A 17441-nucleotide genomic window follows, 5' to 3' on the forward strand; every position below is an offset into this window, starting at 1 on the left:
TCCTCTTGTCCTTGGACCTAAAAAATGCCCAAGGGAAATACACGTGTGGAGCCATAATCTATTTTCAATGACTCTTGAGAACCAAATGGTGTCTACTGTGGAGGAGGGCAGGATAAGGGTTCGCTTGTCACACTCACTGTTCTGCTTCCATTGCAAATGTGAAGCGCACAGGGAGGGCTTCATCTGCAAAACCAGGAAATCTGTATTTTCTTTTACATTTTACTCCCCCTTCAACATCTAACTCATACCATAGAATGATAGTTGTCTGCATTTAAATGATTTATTTCAGTATTTTCAGTCTAAATGATAATCATTAACATATGTGATATACATGGTATGGGTCTTAAGTCAGATGTTTGTTCTCAGTTGTTTGACATGCATACAGTACATGATCTTCCTTAAAATTGTTATGTTAATAGATAACTGAAAGTTGATTGTAATTGACTCTGGTGTGCAGAATTAATTCCCTTACCTGTATCTCAAAGGGTGAAGCTGTAAACAATGTTGATATAGAAATGCAAACTTATTTTAATATTTTTTAACGCCTTAAGACCTTGTACAATATTCTGCTTTATATGTATAAATTAAAAAACGAAAAAAAACAAAACATATTGTAGCCTAGTGCCTGATTATATATTTGTGTTACAACTGAAACGAGAAACCACTCATTTTCCGATGTTTTGTTATCGTAATTTCCAAGTAAGTGATTTGAGTTGAGACATCAATAAAATGTACAATTACTGTAGTGGTGTCTGTATCTTGCTTTTCTCTCTCTATATGTAATATTCTGTGTTATAGAGATTGAGGTGATCATGCGCATCGCTTTTAATCTTTCATCGCGCACCCGTTCTCACACAATGGTACAGTCTCCCTCTGGGTCAACACAATGCGGAACTCCCTGCACGATAATCTGAGGAAATGTTGTGAAGTCAGTTTGACAGCTGACCATTCAATGACTAGGCTAGCTGCTAAAATATCGCGTATTAGCAAAGAAGGAGTGAATATGGACCACACACGGAATAGATATTAAAACGCGATCTACAGACAATGCATCCGGGATATTTCTTAGATCTCATGTTTTGAGAAAGGTCTCAATTCATCTCACTGGCTTCTCCCACCACCACTGCCAGGCCGACGACATCAGTTAGCTAGCACTAGCAGGTATTGCTAGGTAGCTAATATACTACTACTAGTAAGATGTTCTTGTGTCTTGTTTGTATTATTGTTGAATTTAATTAATGGCAGTCACGAGGTATCATAATAGCGAACGAATCGAGTTCAAATATGTAATGTAGCTGTTTTGCTCGCTGTTAGTCATATGTCAATATGCCATATGAGCCACGGGTAGCGGACAGAGCTGGCTAGCGAATGCACTCGTGACGTAAGAAGTGATGAACCAGACCTGTCCAGAGCCTGTATCTGCTAGCATGGGGAGGCTGATTATTTATAGACGGCGCTAGCCGAATATGCATTTGGAGGTAGCTTGTCTACACCGTGTTTCATTTAGCTAATACTATAGCCAATTACCTAGATATAGCTAGTTGGCTAGTATATCGACGTCGTCGTAAGGCAACCAGCTAAATTGACTAGCTACTAAGCTAGCCAGTTCCTTCATTGCCTCAACGACGGGAAGATGGGTCGCTCCCCCACACCCATTAAAGCTCTGCCTACCTTATGATGCCCACAATGACAATTTCTTCTTGGTTAGTGCCTGTATGCCCTCAATGACAATTTCCTCTTGGTTAGTGCCTGTATGCCCTCAATGACAATTTCTTCTTGGTTAGTGCCTGTATGTGTGTGTGTAAATATCTATATCTATATCTATATATATCTATATCTATATATATATACACACACACATACTATCAATGGTTAGTACCAGGAACTGAGGTCAAGGGCGTTTAGACCTAGGTGGGCTACATTAGATTAGAGGAGATGGAGATGAATCTTGACTCTTGCATCTTTACGTCAGCCAAAAGTATTACAATGATGTCAATGAGAATTGCATGCACGTTGTTATTTAACCTGTCAAAATATAGCAAGAAAGACATCTTGTCAACAGACTGCACATTGCCACGTTTGGAAGAAATTCTCATATGTTATCAGAAACCTTGCACATGACCCAACTATCTACATTTCCAGGCAGGCCAACAGAGAGAGTGAGGGAAAATCCCTATTTAGACTAAGAGACTCTGGCTATCTAATTGTTTTCATATGACAGATCAATAGAAAATATGCAAAAAAAGAGAGACTCCATAATGTGTTAAGTGGAGACGTGTCTTGCCAATAGGTCTGTTATCTGTTTTGATGTGTGGGGGCCATTTTATCCTGTCTTTATTGCAGGTCAGTTTTACTGGCAAGAACTGGTGTGCATGGTGTGTGAATCATCTCTCTCCCCTCAGTGCTTACATAACCAGTGAGTGCTGCCTGCAGACCCTGCCGACTAGATTCAGCTGTTGTGTTAACCTGCACCATTATTTAGCCTGTGTGTGATTCGATTTCAGTTGGCCTGCGTTTCCTCTCATGGAGGATCAGGGCCAGGCATTATGCACATTAGCCCACACTGATTTCCTGTTCACAAGAAAGGAAGGCTTTGATTGTTTGACCCGTAGCTCACCTCTTGTCAGATGAGCCTGCTGAGAGGTTTGAGTCTTGAGCGGTGCATCCATAAACAAACAATGTGCCCCTCCCCCAATTTTTTTCCCTTTTTTAATTTTTTATACTTCTGGGCCCCACCATTCAAGCTGTGTTGATAATTTGTATTTTGGGTTCCATGGAAACATGATTACATTTTGGACGCATAGGCATAATAATGTAGAAGGTGGCAGTTGGCTTCCTCTCTCCTTCCAGATGTGTTAAAATAGAATTCCACACAGGAGAGATCCTTTGAGAGTGATATATTTTTACATCATATATACTGAGAATTCCTAGACGTATAGGAGTCCTGTTTGAAAATATCAAAGGTATTTGTGATTCATTTGACATTGTTTATTTAGATTCCTGCATCCAGTTCTAAGCGTAGATCAGAATTCTCAGTACATCTTTCCATAGGCCGCTTTACATCAAAGAACGATGATATGATTAAACAGCTTTGCCTAATATGACCAAGCCTGACTATTTTATAAAATGTTATGAAACATTTTATATAATTTTTTACAAATGTATCTCCATATCTCCCAGCCTTTTGACTGAAATCTTATAGAGTGGGCCCTGAGATTCCATTTGAGAATGATCCTGTTGGAAGCAAAGCTATGATACCAATGCATCAGATAGGATTGCAAAATGAATAGGCCTAGGCTAGCCTAGAAGACATGATTGGCCTAAATGATGGGTTTACTGAATCGTTTTTTTAGGTCACTTGGCAGACGCTGAAATTAATTTGCTGAATCACACGAGGAATTAGCTGCAGTCAGTTGTGTAGGTTCCTTTGAATCATATCCAATCCAATGACACAGCACCAATCAGCAAGTGGATGAAGTGTCCTATTCCGCCACACACATTATATAGTACCTAGAGTGACTGTTGTTTTCACTGCATTCTGTAGACCTAATTATACTTTGTATGGCTCGGTCAAGTTTTTTTGTTGCACACGTCTGCTATGCAGCATTTTGATGATGATTCCAATGTATTCAAACTTTGTCATATTCCACTTACTTACCTTGAAATGTGAGTTTGTGAAATAGCCATCTTGAAAAAACAATAGGTAGGCCTATTTCAAATGAGAGCCAACAAAACTGTTGACGATGAAGGTGGTTAGACTTATAGAGAGAGTCTATCTATGGTTAGACTGAAGACTTACCAGTAAATAAGTGACTGAATAGCTTCCAACTTAACATTCAAACATGAGGCTCCATTTTTCCGTTAAAGTATTTTTTAAATGTAATCCTTCACCACCACAGAGAGTTGCTGCATTTGCCTCTGAAGCACTATTGATTCACACAGTTATACGTTTGGATCGTTTGAGGATCCATTACTTTATCAGATCAAAGACAGCCACCTCTGACAGATTCTTGTAAATTGATATGATTGGAGCATGTTTGTCTTTCTGGGTGGAGAAAGGAACCACCTGCATATTTACCTTTGTCTTAAATGCTGTGAGTAGTTCAGAGGTAGGCTAAGCACTGCAATACGGACTGAATGTTTTCACTGTATAGGCTAGGCTAATTTAGTTATGAAAAGGACACCAGCGTACATTTGAGCACAGCTTTGTGTATTTTGCTGCCAGTTAATTACCGAGTTCCCAAGTTGATCAGCCCCCACAAATGTTCAATTGAATTACTGGTATGCCTTGGTGTAAATGCAGTCAACAAATAATGCCATTGCAATGCTCTCTGATGTATTTTTGATAGAAACTGCTGTGGGTGCAATAATTGTTATGATAAAATAGTCAATGTGGGGATGATTATGTAAACTCTTGCAGGATTAGGCCTAGCCTGTCGAAAGTGAGATTAAAATATACCCTTTCTTTGTGTGTGTAGCTGAAGAAAACATGCCAAAATGTAACTATCAATATCCCCAGAAGATCTAGAATGGCTTTAGGCCATACTGCCTTGGCTATCATAAGTTTATTAACACCTTCTGTCTAGACTAGACAACGTTGAGTTTTTGTTGTATGTATTGCTTTCACCTATTCAGTCATTAGATCAGTGGTCTAAAATGAATGGAAATGAGATGAGGAAAAGATGCATGGGCCAGGTCTGGTCAGAGATGGTTGTGCGAATGGGATTTTTCTGATCGAGGATCTGGGTGATGTTTGGCAAAATGGGAATGTTTAGGGAACAGCAATGCCATTTTGTCAACTGAACTGGGAATAATCGTCAATGGACATCTGTTTACACCAGCCACGGTGACACTATCCTTGAAGGCATGATTGTAAGTTGTGCACACAACCAACACCATTTTCTGTAGTCTCTCAGGTTAATTAGCCTATGCTTTGTTGCCTTAGTGAGGAAATTAAAAAAAGTATGCCTCTGTATAATCAAACATTAACCCTCAGACAGTGAAAGGCCCGCTATTTACCGACGCTGCCAGAGGAACTGTAGCAACATGATCATGTTTATGAACCCTATATAGCTTTTTTACAACATTTGCTCTCTGAGTACCACTGTTAAAAGGATTGTTTTTGTCCTATTTCATCAATGATTAGGTAATGAAGTAGCATTAGCCAGTGTCTTCAAATGTGTCCTCTCAGGTTTTTGATGGGTTTAAAGTTTTGGTTTGTTGTTTAGGCTACCGTAAAAGTTGAGGTTGGGTTGTTTAGGCTACCGTAGATGTGTCCTGCTTACCTGCTAATGATTTAGGGCCAGTACAGTGTTTTTTGTAATTTGATTGGTTAACCTAAGCTTAGCGCAAAGCTCAGCTGTATTTAGGAATATTTCCCATGAGGTACCCTGGAAGTGCGCAGAAAAGCTTGCCATAAGCATTTCATTGCACTGTATCCTGTATATTGTGTATTTGATGAATACACTTTGATTTTCAATGTCCCAACTTTTTAGTTTTCTGAACTATGACTCCTACTGACTTACTTAAGTCTCATTGCGCCAGGTGACTCACAAGGCCTCAACAAGGTCGCTCCATCTCTTCCTGTGTTGGGCTATTGTTGATACTATGGCTGTGTTCCAAAATGCGTTCTTGCATTCTATCTAGAGTGTATATACAGTACTTGGATGTCTCTGGGTCAGTACACTATTTTCTGATTAACAAAAGCCCACACAGCTGAAGAAGAAAGCAGGCTGGGTTGCTATGACAACCGTGTTGAGTGAGTGTCATTACCTCAGGGTGGGTGATGCCAGTGTTGTAGGTGGAATGAAAGATGATTGACTGGGGAGCAGGTCCCATGGCCAATTAAGTACGGATGTGAGACTTCCTATCTTTCCAGAGATTCTTAGATCTAGACCAACACTCAGCAATGGACCTTTTCCTTTATGAGGAAAGAGTACTGGTACTGGTTTCCCATCTAAAATGATTATTCAAAGATTTGATGGATTATTGCAATAATAGCAGCGCCCTTGTCTATCAAGGCATTGCTTGTTTTTGCCACTGCAATTTATGTCAGAATTTGATTAACTCATGGTCTCTAGAGACATCTGGTGCTTAGTGTAGCCATAGTGATGATCTTTCCTAAGAACTGCTTTATTGGGAATACTGTGGTGAATTTGTAGCAGATCGTGGTTTGGTGAACAACAGATGGTTTGGGACGATGAGCAGCTTAGACCTAGGCGTTAGGCTTGAAACGTGCAGATGACCCAGGTTCGATCCATTTGTCACACATTTTCAGTTGAGTCTAGACCTTCCTTTAGCTAGTTTTCATTAAACCATATCCAAAAAGAAATGGGGAATTCAAGTAGGCCTATATTTTCACACAGGTTTACAGATAGTGAAAGTTGTTAATTTTACCAGAGCAACATTATGGTCTCTATTGAAACCCAAGTTAATTTCTGCGACTTAAAAATGCTTAATAGTTTAAAAAGTCCATATACAATAAACAATCTGTGTAGAGGTTATTTGAGTGGAGTCAGTCTAGACACATTCCTAAATTGGATTGGGGTGTTTAGCTCAAAAGATTAAAGAGTAGATTGCATTTAAAAAAGTACCATTTGAAAACCAATAGTGATACGAATCAATGGGATTTTACGCACATTTGAGGACAGTTACTTTAATTACCTGAAATGCAATGAAACCCCAGAAACAGGCAAGAATGGCCACGTCCCTTTTTGCCACATTGAGAAAACATGGGAAACTACTGCCTACTCACCAATTTGTCCCTATATGCTAGGTTTTTGTTGTTGTTGTTGTTTTTTTATGAAATTTGAGATCCAAACCTCGTTTGTAGCCTTGTTTACAAGTAATCAAAGATGTCTAGAATATGCATCCACAAAAAGTATTATCTGACAAATTATTGTCTTTGTCAAAAACTGCTTTATATTGGAGGAGTGCACACCACACATGTACAGTAGAGTAAACCAGCTGGCTAGCTGAACTATGCAATTTTTTTGTACTCATTACCAAACTTAATAAATACTGCACCTTCAACTTCAAAACTCCTTTGCTAGTCATACATTCATGTAACTAAGAAATTCGCTGGTAAGAATTTGTTTTGTTGAATAGTCATGACTGGTTTGAGGTTGAAAGGTTTGTCTGTCCCACTGTAACCATTGTAACGTTTTAACAGCGGCGGCCATGATGGAACCTACAAGCGTTAATAGGAGCTTCTATTCAAGAAGCATTCTGGGTATTTCTGTATTCTAAAATCTCTAAAAGTGTTGTTGCTGTAATTATATTGTTTTTTTAATTTGTTATGGAAAATGTCCTTAATACACAGGTCTAATGTATACTCATTAGGCTCTTACAAATTAGAATTACAATAATTTCAAACTTTGGTCTTTGCTCCAAATGGAAATCTGTTGGGCAATGTTTTAAAAAATAAATAAATAAAAAGAAGAAGAAGAACATATCTCATTTAGAATTTCACGACAGTCACCCTATGCTTTCTATTAGAGGATTTATGCTAATGTAGCATCTCTCAGAGATGCTGTAAGGCCACAGTGCACTTTGAAAGAACACAATGAGATTCATATTGTACAGCTTTACAAAGCAAGCTGATGTATTGTCTCATTGCAAAAAAGGCCTATGTCTTTTGGGTTCCATGTGTTTGCATGTCTCCTGCTCTTCAATTATTCCTCTGGCCGGCTCAGCTGCTAGAACTGAAATGTACGCTGCGATCCATTCCTAGTTTCAGTTACACATCTGTTGTTATGCTCTTTTAGCAATAAGAGGAGTAATATCTAAACTGTTCTTTGAGGAATGTGTTCTGCGTCACTGGAATTTGCTATCTAAATGGTCTATTACTGGTGACTTACAATCAGCCAAACTGTCAATTTCAAATCATTGTCCTACAGGTTAATTATGTGCGGTATGTTGACTCAAACTGTGAGCTAAAACTGCTTTTCGAGCAGAAGTGACTGCTCAGTAATCACTAAATCAAACCTTCATTTCCTCCCCCGCCAACAAGAGAGAGATTGATAGGTTTGCTTGGTTCAGAGCTGCTGGAGACTTGCAGCCAAAGTGATTCTCCACAAATGGTAATCAGAGAAATGTGCCATTATGGAATGGTGGTCGTTGATGCTAATGTTTCTAAAATGTGTCGTTTTAGGGAAAGCGGTAGGTTCTGGGTGCTTTGTGTGATGTACACCATGACTCAGGCATAGGCTAGCTAATCGACTAATGATGATACACAATGTCACTAGTCTATTTACTCTTGTTGAAAACTTCAGCTATGTGAGTGAATTTGTTAGTTCTTTGTACGTCAAGGGTCGGTGAAGTTGTAAAGGTGGGATTGGAAAAAGCGTAGGTTATATTCACATTTCATATAAAACTCGACCTGGATTTCTGGCAGTCATTTTCTTTCTCAACCACAAGAGTTTATAGTTCTCAATGTCGATTATTATGACATCTGAGCTCTTTTGATGGGAGAATGCAGTAGCTCATCAAACATGCTATGCTTGTCCTGTGAGACAGTGCACCTGATACACCTTCTGCTAATTTAACACCAGTAGGCATCTCAAGTTTGTTTGGGGATATCATATACATGTACCGGTCCCCATGTGCCTTGCAGGCATTGTTTTGAGATGTCATATATCAGCCAGGGATGTGTCCCATTAAATCTGTTCTCCTTGGGGGAATGTTAGGGCAACTCTTTTGCTGGTGTTATTGGTCAAATAGGCTATTGTGGATTGTGGGCACCATGCAGACCTTTTGACACAGCACATGGTGTTGTGGAAGCCTCAGTCACACCTGGCCGTATTTTTTTATAGTTAGGGTAATCCAATTGCTGTAGGCTGACTTGTTCCCGCCCAGTTGTTGTTTTTCCTGTGAGTGGCTAATGCGGCCTCATTGCCTTTGGAGGGGTCCTGCTAAATGCAATGTGCCACTGAGCTGATTACTCCATTGGCGGTGTACCTTTGGACAACTTCAGCACAGACCACACACACACACACACATACATACAGGCCTGCCATCTCTCTATGAGACAAAGCACAGACAGCCATGGAAGTTATAATAATACAATTTAGGGCCACCAATGAAAGCGGCTAGGTTTTTCCCCATGTGACATTTCTGACTGCGACACACACACACTTGCCCCACCCTGAACTGACGGTTTTATGATGGGTCGCCCTAAGGCTATGTGCTCCTGTTTAGTTCTCTGACATTGAGTTGATGTAGAACCAGTACCTTAAGTGGCTCAGCGGTGGGGGATGGTCATGTTTACTCCTGCGTGCTGAGCCTGCTGCCAGTACCTGTTAGAATCAGATGGCTGGCAGGGCCATGGTGCAAGCTCCACGAGGGAGCTTATACTCCCGGAAGACCTCTCACCCCGGGGCCCTGGGCCCCCTAAGCTGCTTACGTCATCATCACTATTGATATTCTCCCTGGTCTCTGGACAACAGGAAGGAGGGTTGTCATATGCATATTGTCACATTACCCAAATGAAAAGAGCTTTGTGAATTAGAGCAGTTAGTTTAGTGTCGCTTTGCCGGTCCTGGCTTTTTGGGAACATGATGAGCATGACAATTTATTTGCCTTTTAACCACACTTTGAGTCTTTTCTTTGCCAGGTCTTCACAAATACACTATGTCAATATGTCATACTGCTGTGGAACATTTTAAGTACTCCTGACGTTTTAGTTTCCAGGTTGATCAACTATACAATGTTGTGTGAAACAGAAATAAATGGATATGAATTCAGAAAGCTCCTGTTAAATTGTTGTCGTATTGTAGACCTTTTCATCATCCAATCTTTTTTCTTATTTGACAGGTCTTTCCATTTCATTACGTCAACGGTCACAATGATTACCAAGGTCCTGTGTACTCCAGCTAGACCTGCCTTGTCCTGATTGGACCGACTGACTCGAGAGGTGATACGTGACTTGAGTTGCCATGACTTAAAAGACACATCATCATTCAAAGATGGAGAAAAAGAAAATGTGCCCCCGTCTACTAGACTACCTGGTGGTGGTCGGTGCCAGGTAAGAACGTTAAGGTTTTTCCTCAAGGTCTTTGTTTAGCTGATTTGAGAATACAATATGTCTACAGTAAAGTGTACAGTACTGTATATGTACTAATGCGTGTAGTGGAAACTCGTCCGGCATAAGAGTAGGGAGAGCTGTTAACACCCAATCCTCACAGATCAGCGAGGGTCAACAAGTCACCAGGTGCTGAAGGACAGAGCGAGGGTTTGGTTTTGGATTACAGTAATGTGAAGCCCTAGGTTTTCATGTTCCAAAAAAGAACAACATCATCCTTCATGGTATCATCCTTCATGGCATCATCCTGTAGTACTTTATTACCTCTCAAAGGACCACCATGCTACAGGATGCTGCAATGAAGGACGGTGTCGTCTCAGGTTCTTCTTGGGATCATGAAAACATGCACAGTCCAATCGCCCTCCTGTACCTTTACCCCACCTCTTTACCACCAACCCTCCAGGCAGCCCAGCAGCGACAGTGCGGCTCAGACCCCCCAGCTCCTCCGCCGCTACCCACTGGAGGACCACCCAGACTTCCCCCTCCCACCGGACGTGGTGTTCTTCTGCCAGCCAGAGGGCTGCCTCAGCATCCGACAGCGCCGGGTCAGCCTGCGCGACGATGCCTCCTTCGTTTTCGCGCTCACCGACAAGGACTCTGGCATCACTCGCTATGGCATTTGCGTCAACTTCTACCGCTCCTTCCAGTGGGGTGGCCACCACCGTAGCCGTGGCGACAAGGCGGCACACGCCGATTCGACGGCACAGGCAAGCGAGACTGCAAGTGAGGGATCCGATGGCAGCGGTGGCGGTGGCCCCCCTTCCTCATTGGCACCGCCTGTCGGTGCAGACACAATGGCGCCCCCTGTTTCTGGTAACGAGCCTGGACCGCCAGGTGGTGAGCCAAGTGCCGGCAGGTCCCCGCGGCACAAACGCAGCGCTGCCAAGGCGGCCAACCGGAACCGCAATAGCACACTGACCTCGTTGTGCATCGTCAGCCACTACCCCTTCATCTCAACCTTCAGGGAGTGCCTGTACATCCTCAAGAGGCTGGTGGACTGCTGCAGTCAGAGGTTGACCCAACGTGCCGGGCTGCCCCGTGCCACCCAGAGGTAAGTACCAGCCCTTCCATACCTCCTTAATGATTTACCTAATTTCATTGACTAGTTCTGAACTCATACATACTGTAAAATTTGCCTCGATGGACCTGTGTACCATTGCGATACTCAGAGGAGCCATTCTACAGTATGTGGTCATTGAGGCTGCTTGTATTAGGAAACACCCACTTCAATGGCCTCCACATGCGGTTAACCGCTAGTTGAAGGGCTGATGAAATGAGGTAATGAAAATACCATGAGGTTAGTTATGAAAATGAGCTTGAGCACAAATCTGGGAATAGCTTGTTGCATTTTAAGTCCTTTGTTTATAAAGTCCAGAGCCAAGATTCAAGATCAGGATACAGTATGATAGATTCTTACTCCATATCAAAGTCCAAGGCAGATCCAGTATAAACTGGTTTTAGCATCATAGGGAAAATCGATTTTCCCAAAGACCAAAGCAGCTCTAATATGAGGTACAGTACATGGTTCCCTCTACAGTCTATGTTATTTTACAAAATTATAGAGCTCATAAAATGATGCACTGCAAAGTAGATGAAATACCCATCTCGCAGTAGTTCAGGTCCAATAATTAGTACTTAACTAATAAAGCATTCAAATACAGCAAACGTACCTATTTGTCAATCACAAGGTTATTTTTCATAGGCAAGATGCTTTTCTTTTTGAATTTCGGAAGCACTGCCATGGTATCATTCTTCCTGGACAGTATATGCATGTAAATGTACATATGTTAATTTATTGGAAACTGTATGTTGTGGGATTCCGCATTAACGTGGCCAATCCACTAATCACTTCATTCAACCTGTAATGATCATTACCACAGAATGTACATAAAACGTCAGGAGACAACAGTATAACATCTCCCAGCGCCATGAAAAGCACAACTGGACCAATCCCTGGGAAGAGCAGCTGTTGGTTAACAACACTGACCTATCAGAAGCAGGGGATGGAGACTGTGCACTGATGCACAGTAAGAGGCTACAGCCTGGGGTTAATAAAGACCTCACTCACTCTCCTGACATGTTGTGTCACAGCGGTGACAAGGACTGAGGGGCCGTTGCGTAATGCTGCGAGGGTCTCCGCTGCGCGGCGGCGCTGACAGATTGAGGTCTGTGGCTGCCTTCGGGGAGCAGCTGCAGTGGGCGGGAGAGAGATGGCTTCTGAAGAGCTAATGATTTATCTCCCTCCTCGGCTCGCCACAGTAGCACCAGTGAAGCACTCACTCCGAAGAGGCTTTAATGCCTCGGCTCCATGTGTACTGTGTGCTTTTAGAGTGGAGGGGCCTGGCTCTCTATGTATTGGCAGTGGCTCAAGGGCCTTTAATGTGTGTGCGTCTCATTTGGCTTGAACGCAGCATACTGTGTTATGTGGTGGAATGGAGGATTCATGTAAACAGCACAATTCTTATGGTTGATGTACGTATGTTCTTCAGGAACTGCCGTACTGTAAGGTTAGAGGTCTCTATAGGCTTAGAGAAGACATTCGTGTTTACATTGTCAATTACATTGACTTATAATTCAGCAGGATGTGCTTTCATGAGGTATTTTGTATTATTTTCAATGCCAATGTTTTTCAGAGACATCAGTACAAAACAATAACAAGGCATAACAATGCAGATATTGTCTCATTGTTTTTTTTAGTTTTTTTTTAAGCTTTGTCTGTTGTTTTTGTTAAACTCTTTCTTTCTCTTTTCCTGTCAGGGACACCATGTGGCGCGTGTTTACGGGGGCCCTGTCTGTGGAGGAGAAAGGCAGCCAGCTGCTGTCGGACCTGCGGGAGATCGAGTCCTGGGTGTACCGGCTGCTGCGTTCGCCCGTGCCCGTGGCGGGCCTGCGGCGCGTGGACGTGGAGGTGCTGCCCCACGAGCTGCAACCGGCACTCACCTTCGCCCTGCCGGACTCCTCCCGCTTCTCCATGGTGGACTTCCCCCTCCACCTGCCCCTGGAGCTGCTGGGGGTGGACGCCTGCCTGCAGGTGCTCAGCTGCATCCTACTGGAGCACAAGGTGAGGACGGAGAGACTTTTTCCATTCTAGGCAAAGTTCTCCGGTGGGGTGGACTGGTGGCCATCTTTTGTGGTACCATTTGGAAGGACAGAGCACAGTCCTAGAGGTTGTGTCCCTGAACATTAGTGGCTACGGTATGTGTCCTTGTCCACAACTAACTAGGCTTCTGTCACCATTTTTCTCCTCTAAAAAGACTGTGTCCTCCACATGTTTGCGTCCTTGTTCCGAACACAACCCACGTACATGCAATATCATTCCTTGCCTTGTGTACTCGTCTACAGTAACCCAAACACTTCTCCTCATTCTGCACCAACGAGAGCTCTATCTGCCTGTCCTTGTGTGATGATGACTAACGCCTTTTCTCATCCTGCAGTCACTGTTCTATACCCCCCTTTATCACTCGGTATCTCATAGTGATAGCCATAAGCCCCCTTACACGTTCACTGCTCTACGCCCGCCCTCTTGTTCCATTGTCATTTCTGAACACCTGCAGTGACCTGTCTACACTCTATCCCCCCTCCCCCCCCGTCCCTGCCTGCTGTAAGGACAATGTGTCGTGTTACCCTTGAAGCTGTTTGCTCCCCACGGTGTGCACACGCATGAAAACAGGCTGCTGTTCCTGAGTGGAAACAGTACCATCTTGTGGTCATGCTGCACATTTATCAAGATACCTGAAAAAGGTCTAAGGGCGCTACTGTACCGGCCAGGGTTCGCCGCGTTTAAAGGGGAAGTTTACCCCCAAATCCATTTTCACGTGTATTTCTGGTCAATCGACGATGTGTACCGTCTCGAACCATCATCATTTTGTGTGCAGCTGCATCATAGCTACCGAAGCGCGAGGTCTGTGTTTAATTACTGAATAACTCTCATACTCTGGTGTTAAAGTATAAATGAATGCCACGATATATTGTACAGAGAGATCCCTTTGACCCTAGAGATGTGTTCCGACAATTGCTACTTTAGTTTTGGTTTAGCCTACTGAGCTCCTCTTGATGTAGGTCATAGTTAGTGGAGTGAGTGACTCATACTGTATAAGCGTTAGGAATATCGCTTGACCTTCACTCGGGAGTTTCTACCAAAAAAAGACAGCGGAAATAGCAGTTAAATCGTTATGTGTGGATGATCACTATGTCGTAGGAAAGACAAACAAACTCTTTTGTGTCACTAGCTGCATATTGCTAACAGTTGTTTGATGTGCTTCCTAGGTGGTCCTTCAGTCGCGGGATTACAACGCCCTGTCCATGAGTGTCATGGCGTTTGTGGCCATGATCTATCCTCTGGAGTACATGTTCCCTGTCATTCCCCTACTGCCCACCTGCATGGCCTCTGCTGAACAGGTAGCCTACATCAAGCAAAAACAATATTAGTAGTTTAAGTAGTGTTATAAGGAGAAGTATTGGCATTTTTAAATCAGTATTTGTACTCATGCAATATTAGATGGGCTAACTACAAAGTTATCCTGCTTTGTGACTCGAACTTTCTGCCTTTTTTGAGTCTATGTACCATGCGTATGAATATCTATTAAAACCGTGCATTCTATTTTTGTCCATATATCTGATTTGTTCTTAGTTTTGTAGCAGCTGAGATCATCTCCTCAGCTAGTGCATTTTAGGATTGTTGGAATGCGTAAAGAGCTCAGGACAGCAGTTTTGGTTTCATGGTGTGTGGAGTCAAGAGGTTGTGGTTCCTCTCCTCTCTTCCCTCCACAGCTCCTCCTCGCGCCCACTCCCTACATCATAGGGGTGCCGGCCAGCTTCTTCCTCTACAAAACCGATTTCAGGATGCCAGACGACGTGTGGCTGGTGGACCTGGACTGTAACCGGGTCAGTGCCTGTAGTCACTAGTCTTCTTGTGGTGTTTGTGCTCTATTTGAGGTCCATCGTGCCTGATTTATCTCGCCATTGAGTGGGAATCTCCTTTGAGATATAGTTTTCACAGTGCTATAACAGAGGGCTTAATTAGAGGCCTTAATAGAGGCGTCAGTCATCTCAACATTACATAAATGGTTTAAGATCTCCAAGGAGTAAAAGACCCGCATGTCATCCTGTGTTAAGCCCTGTGCGGAACTCTCAGGACTGAATTCAACATGCTAGTCCTCCCACTTGGTGAGAGTGTGTCAGTGTTTTCAGCGCGAAACAACCACCCACATCCCAGCCTCTTTGTTACAAGGGTATCATTTGCCGTTCGTAAGTGTTGAGATACTGTATGTCTCCATCTGGTGAAGCTGTGTGTGTGTGTGTGTGTGTGTGTGTGTGTGTGTGTGTGTGTGTGTGTGTGTGTGTGTGTGTGTGTGTGTGTGTGTGTGTGTGTGTGTGTGTGTGTGTGTGTGTGTGTGTGTGTGTGTGTGTGTGTGTGTGTGTGTGTGTGTGTGTGTGTGTGTGTGTGTGTGTGTGTGTGTGGTGGGCTAATTGGCTATACTCTCTTGTCTTTACAGGTTATAGCACCCACCAATGCAGAGCATCTTCCCCCTTTCCCTGAGCCAGAATCCACAGAACTCAAGAAACACCTGAAACAGGTAAATGCCTTGTCCCAATACACATTGTCCAGTAAATCTATCTCCAGTATCATGCTAGTTAGCGTACTAGAACACTACTAGGGTAGTAAGCGTTGTAAGCATGCAGATGTAAGGACTACAGATGTGATGTACATACATTTTTATTTATTTTTTTACCTCAGGCTCTGCTTTATTACTGGTGTACTGTATGAATACACGGTATGGATATGAACGAAACGTAACGTGTGTGAAGAGAGTTTTGAGTAGGGCCAAGCACACCCTTAAGTGTTGTACTATGCATAGTGTGTGTATGTGTGTGTGTGTGTGTGTGAGCATTTTGAATTAAGTATTGCACTGTAAACTAACGGAAACTAGTGTATTTAGTTTTTTCTTTTCCTCTTTTCTTTGCATGGGCTAGCTCTTGGAGGTAAAAGCAGATACTAGGTCTTAACCCCGGGACCTTAGTAATGACTATAATAGTAGAACTAACCCAATCCTACCCCAGAACCTCAAATAACAATATATACACTCACTGAGCACTTTATTAGGAACACTATACTAATACTGGGTTGGGCCTTCCTTTGCTCTCAAAACAGCCTCAATTCTTCGTGGCATTGATTCCACAAGATGTTGGAAACATTCCTTTGAGATTCTGGTCCATGATGACATGATTGCATCACGCAATTCCTGCAGATTTTTCAGGTTCACTTTCAAGCTGTGAATCTCCCGTTCTACCACATCCCTAAGGTGTTCTATTGGATTCAGATCCGGTGACTGGGAAAGCTACTGAAGAACACTGAACTCATTGTCATGTTCATGAAACCAGTTTTAGACGACTTTTGCTTTGTGACATGGCGCATTATCATGCTGGAAGCAGCCATTAGAAGATAGGTAAATTGTGGCCATGAAGGGATGCACATGGTCAGCAACAATACTCAAATAGGCTGTGGCATTCAAGCGATGATTGATTGGTATTAACAAGCCCAAAGTGTGCCAAGAAAACATTCCCCACACCATTACACTACCTCCACCATGAGAAGGCGTACAGGTGTTCCTAATAAAGTGTTCAGTGAGTGTAGAATCTGGTTCTGATTCATGGAAACCTCTTTCTCTTAGAAACGTTTTCCAAACAAACCCCCAACGCCAATAGAACAAATGTTGAATCGGACAAAAAAAAAAAAAAAAACGCCAACGAACACCGACGGGCAACACACACCGCCACAACACTGTTGTTTGTTAAGAGTTTGTTGGCCTGTATTGGCCATTGTATAGATAGTGTGTAAGCACCTTTATCCTTTAGTAGTTTTTAGACTTTCACAGCTAGTCACTACATATCACTATAGGACATTTGAGGAACCAGTGACCTGTTATCTAGGTAACCAGTGACCTGTTGTCAAGGTATCAACAGCTATCATAACATCGACATCATCATCCCTACTAAGCACCATCTTGTCACCATCATCCACCATGTTACTAACATTTGAACATCATAGCATTATTCATGAAACTTCTAACACACATGAATGTTAATTTATCATAAGTCATTATTCAGTGGTTGTTTTTTATGTTTAAACTCAAGCTATAATTTGAAACACAAATCATATGTTATGATGTTGAAATCCCAGCATGTCATGTCTTATTGTCCCCATGATATACCCAGAATCAGAACCAACACAGTACTTGTGTGATATCCTTTCCCACCCCATTGTGTAAGTGTGTTTTTGTGTGTTAGACAAGTGTGTGTGTGTGTGTGTGTGTGTGTGTGTCTGTCTGTTTGTCTGTCTGTCTGTAAAAATAAGCCAACG

The 17441-nt window shown here is 42.6% G+C and overlaps 1 protein-coding gene across 8 annotated transcripts in view; it reads left to right on the forward strand.

Moving 5' to 3' along the window:
- Positions 1-928: 928 nt before the first annotated feature.
- Positions 929-17441, forward strand: part of madd (MAP-kinase activating death domain) — a 43250-nt gene continuing 26737 nt past the window's right edge. For 5 of the 8 annotated variants that reach the window (XM_083666984.1, XM_083666988.1, XM_083666989.1 and 2 more), the window contains exons 1-7: positions 929-1192; positions 9814-10024; positions 10485-11132; positions 12839-13142; positions 14348-14479; positions 14852-14965; positions 15577-15657. In XM_083666984.1, the coding sequence (XP_083523110.1) occupies positions 9966-10024; positions 10485-11132; positions 12839-13142; positions 14348-14479; positions 14852-14965; positions 15577-15657 (1338 nt within the window). In that variant the 5' untranslated portion in view covers positions 929-1192; positions 9814-9965. Of the gene's footprint in view, positions 1193-4763; positions 4873-9813; positions 10025-10484; positions 11133-12838; positions 13143-14347; positions 14480-14851; positions 14966-15576; positions 15658-17441 lie in introns of those variants that run through there. The other 3 variants (XM_083666986.1, XM_083666987.1, XM_083666985.1) reach the window with 3 other exon arrangements.

This window comes from Argentina silus, assembly GCF_951799395.1.
Source record: "Argentina silus genome assembly, chromosome: 3".
Classification (NCBI taxonomy): domain Eukaryota; kingdom Metazoa; phylum Chordata; class Actinopteri; order Argentiniformes; family Argentinidae; genus Argentina; species Argentina silus.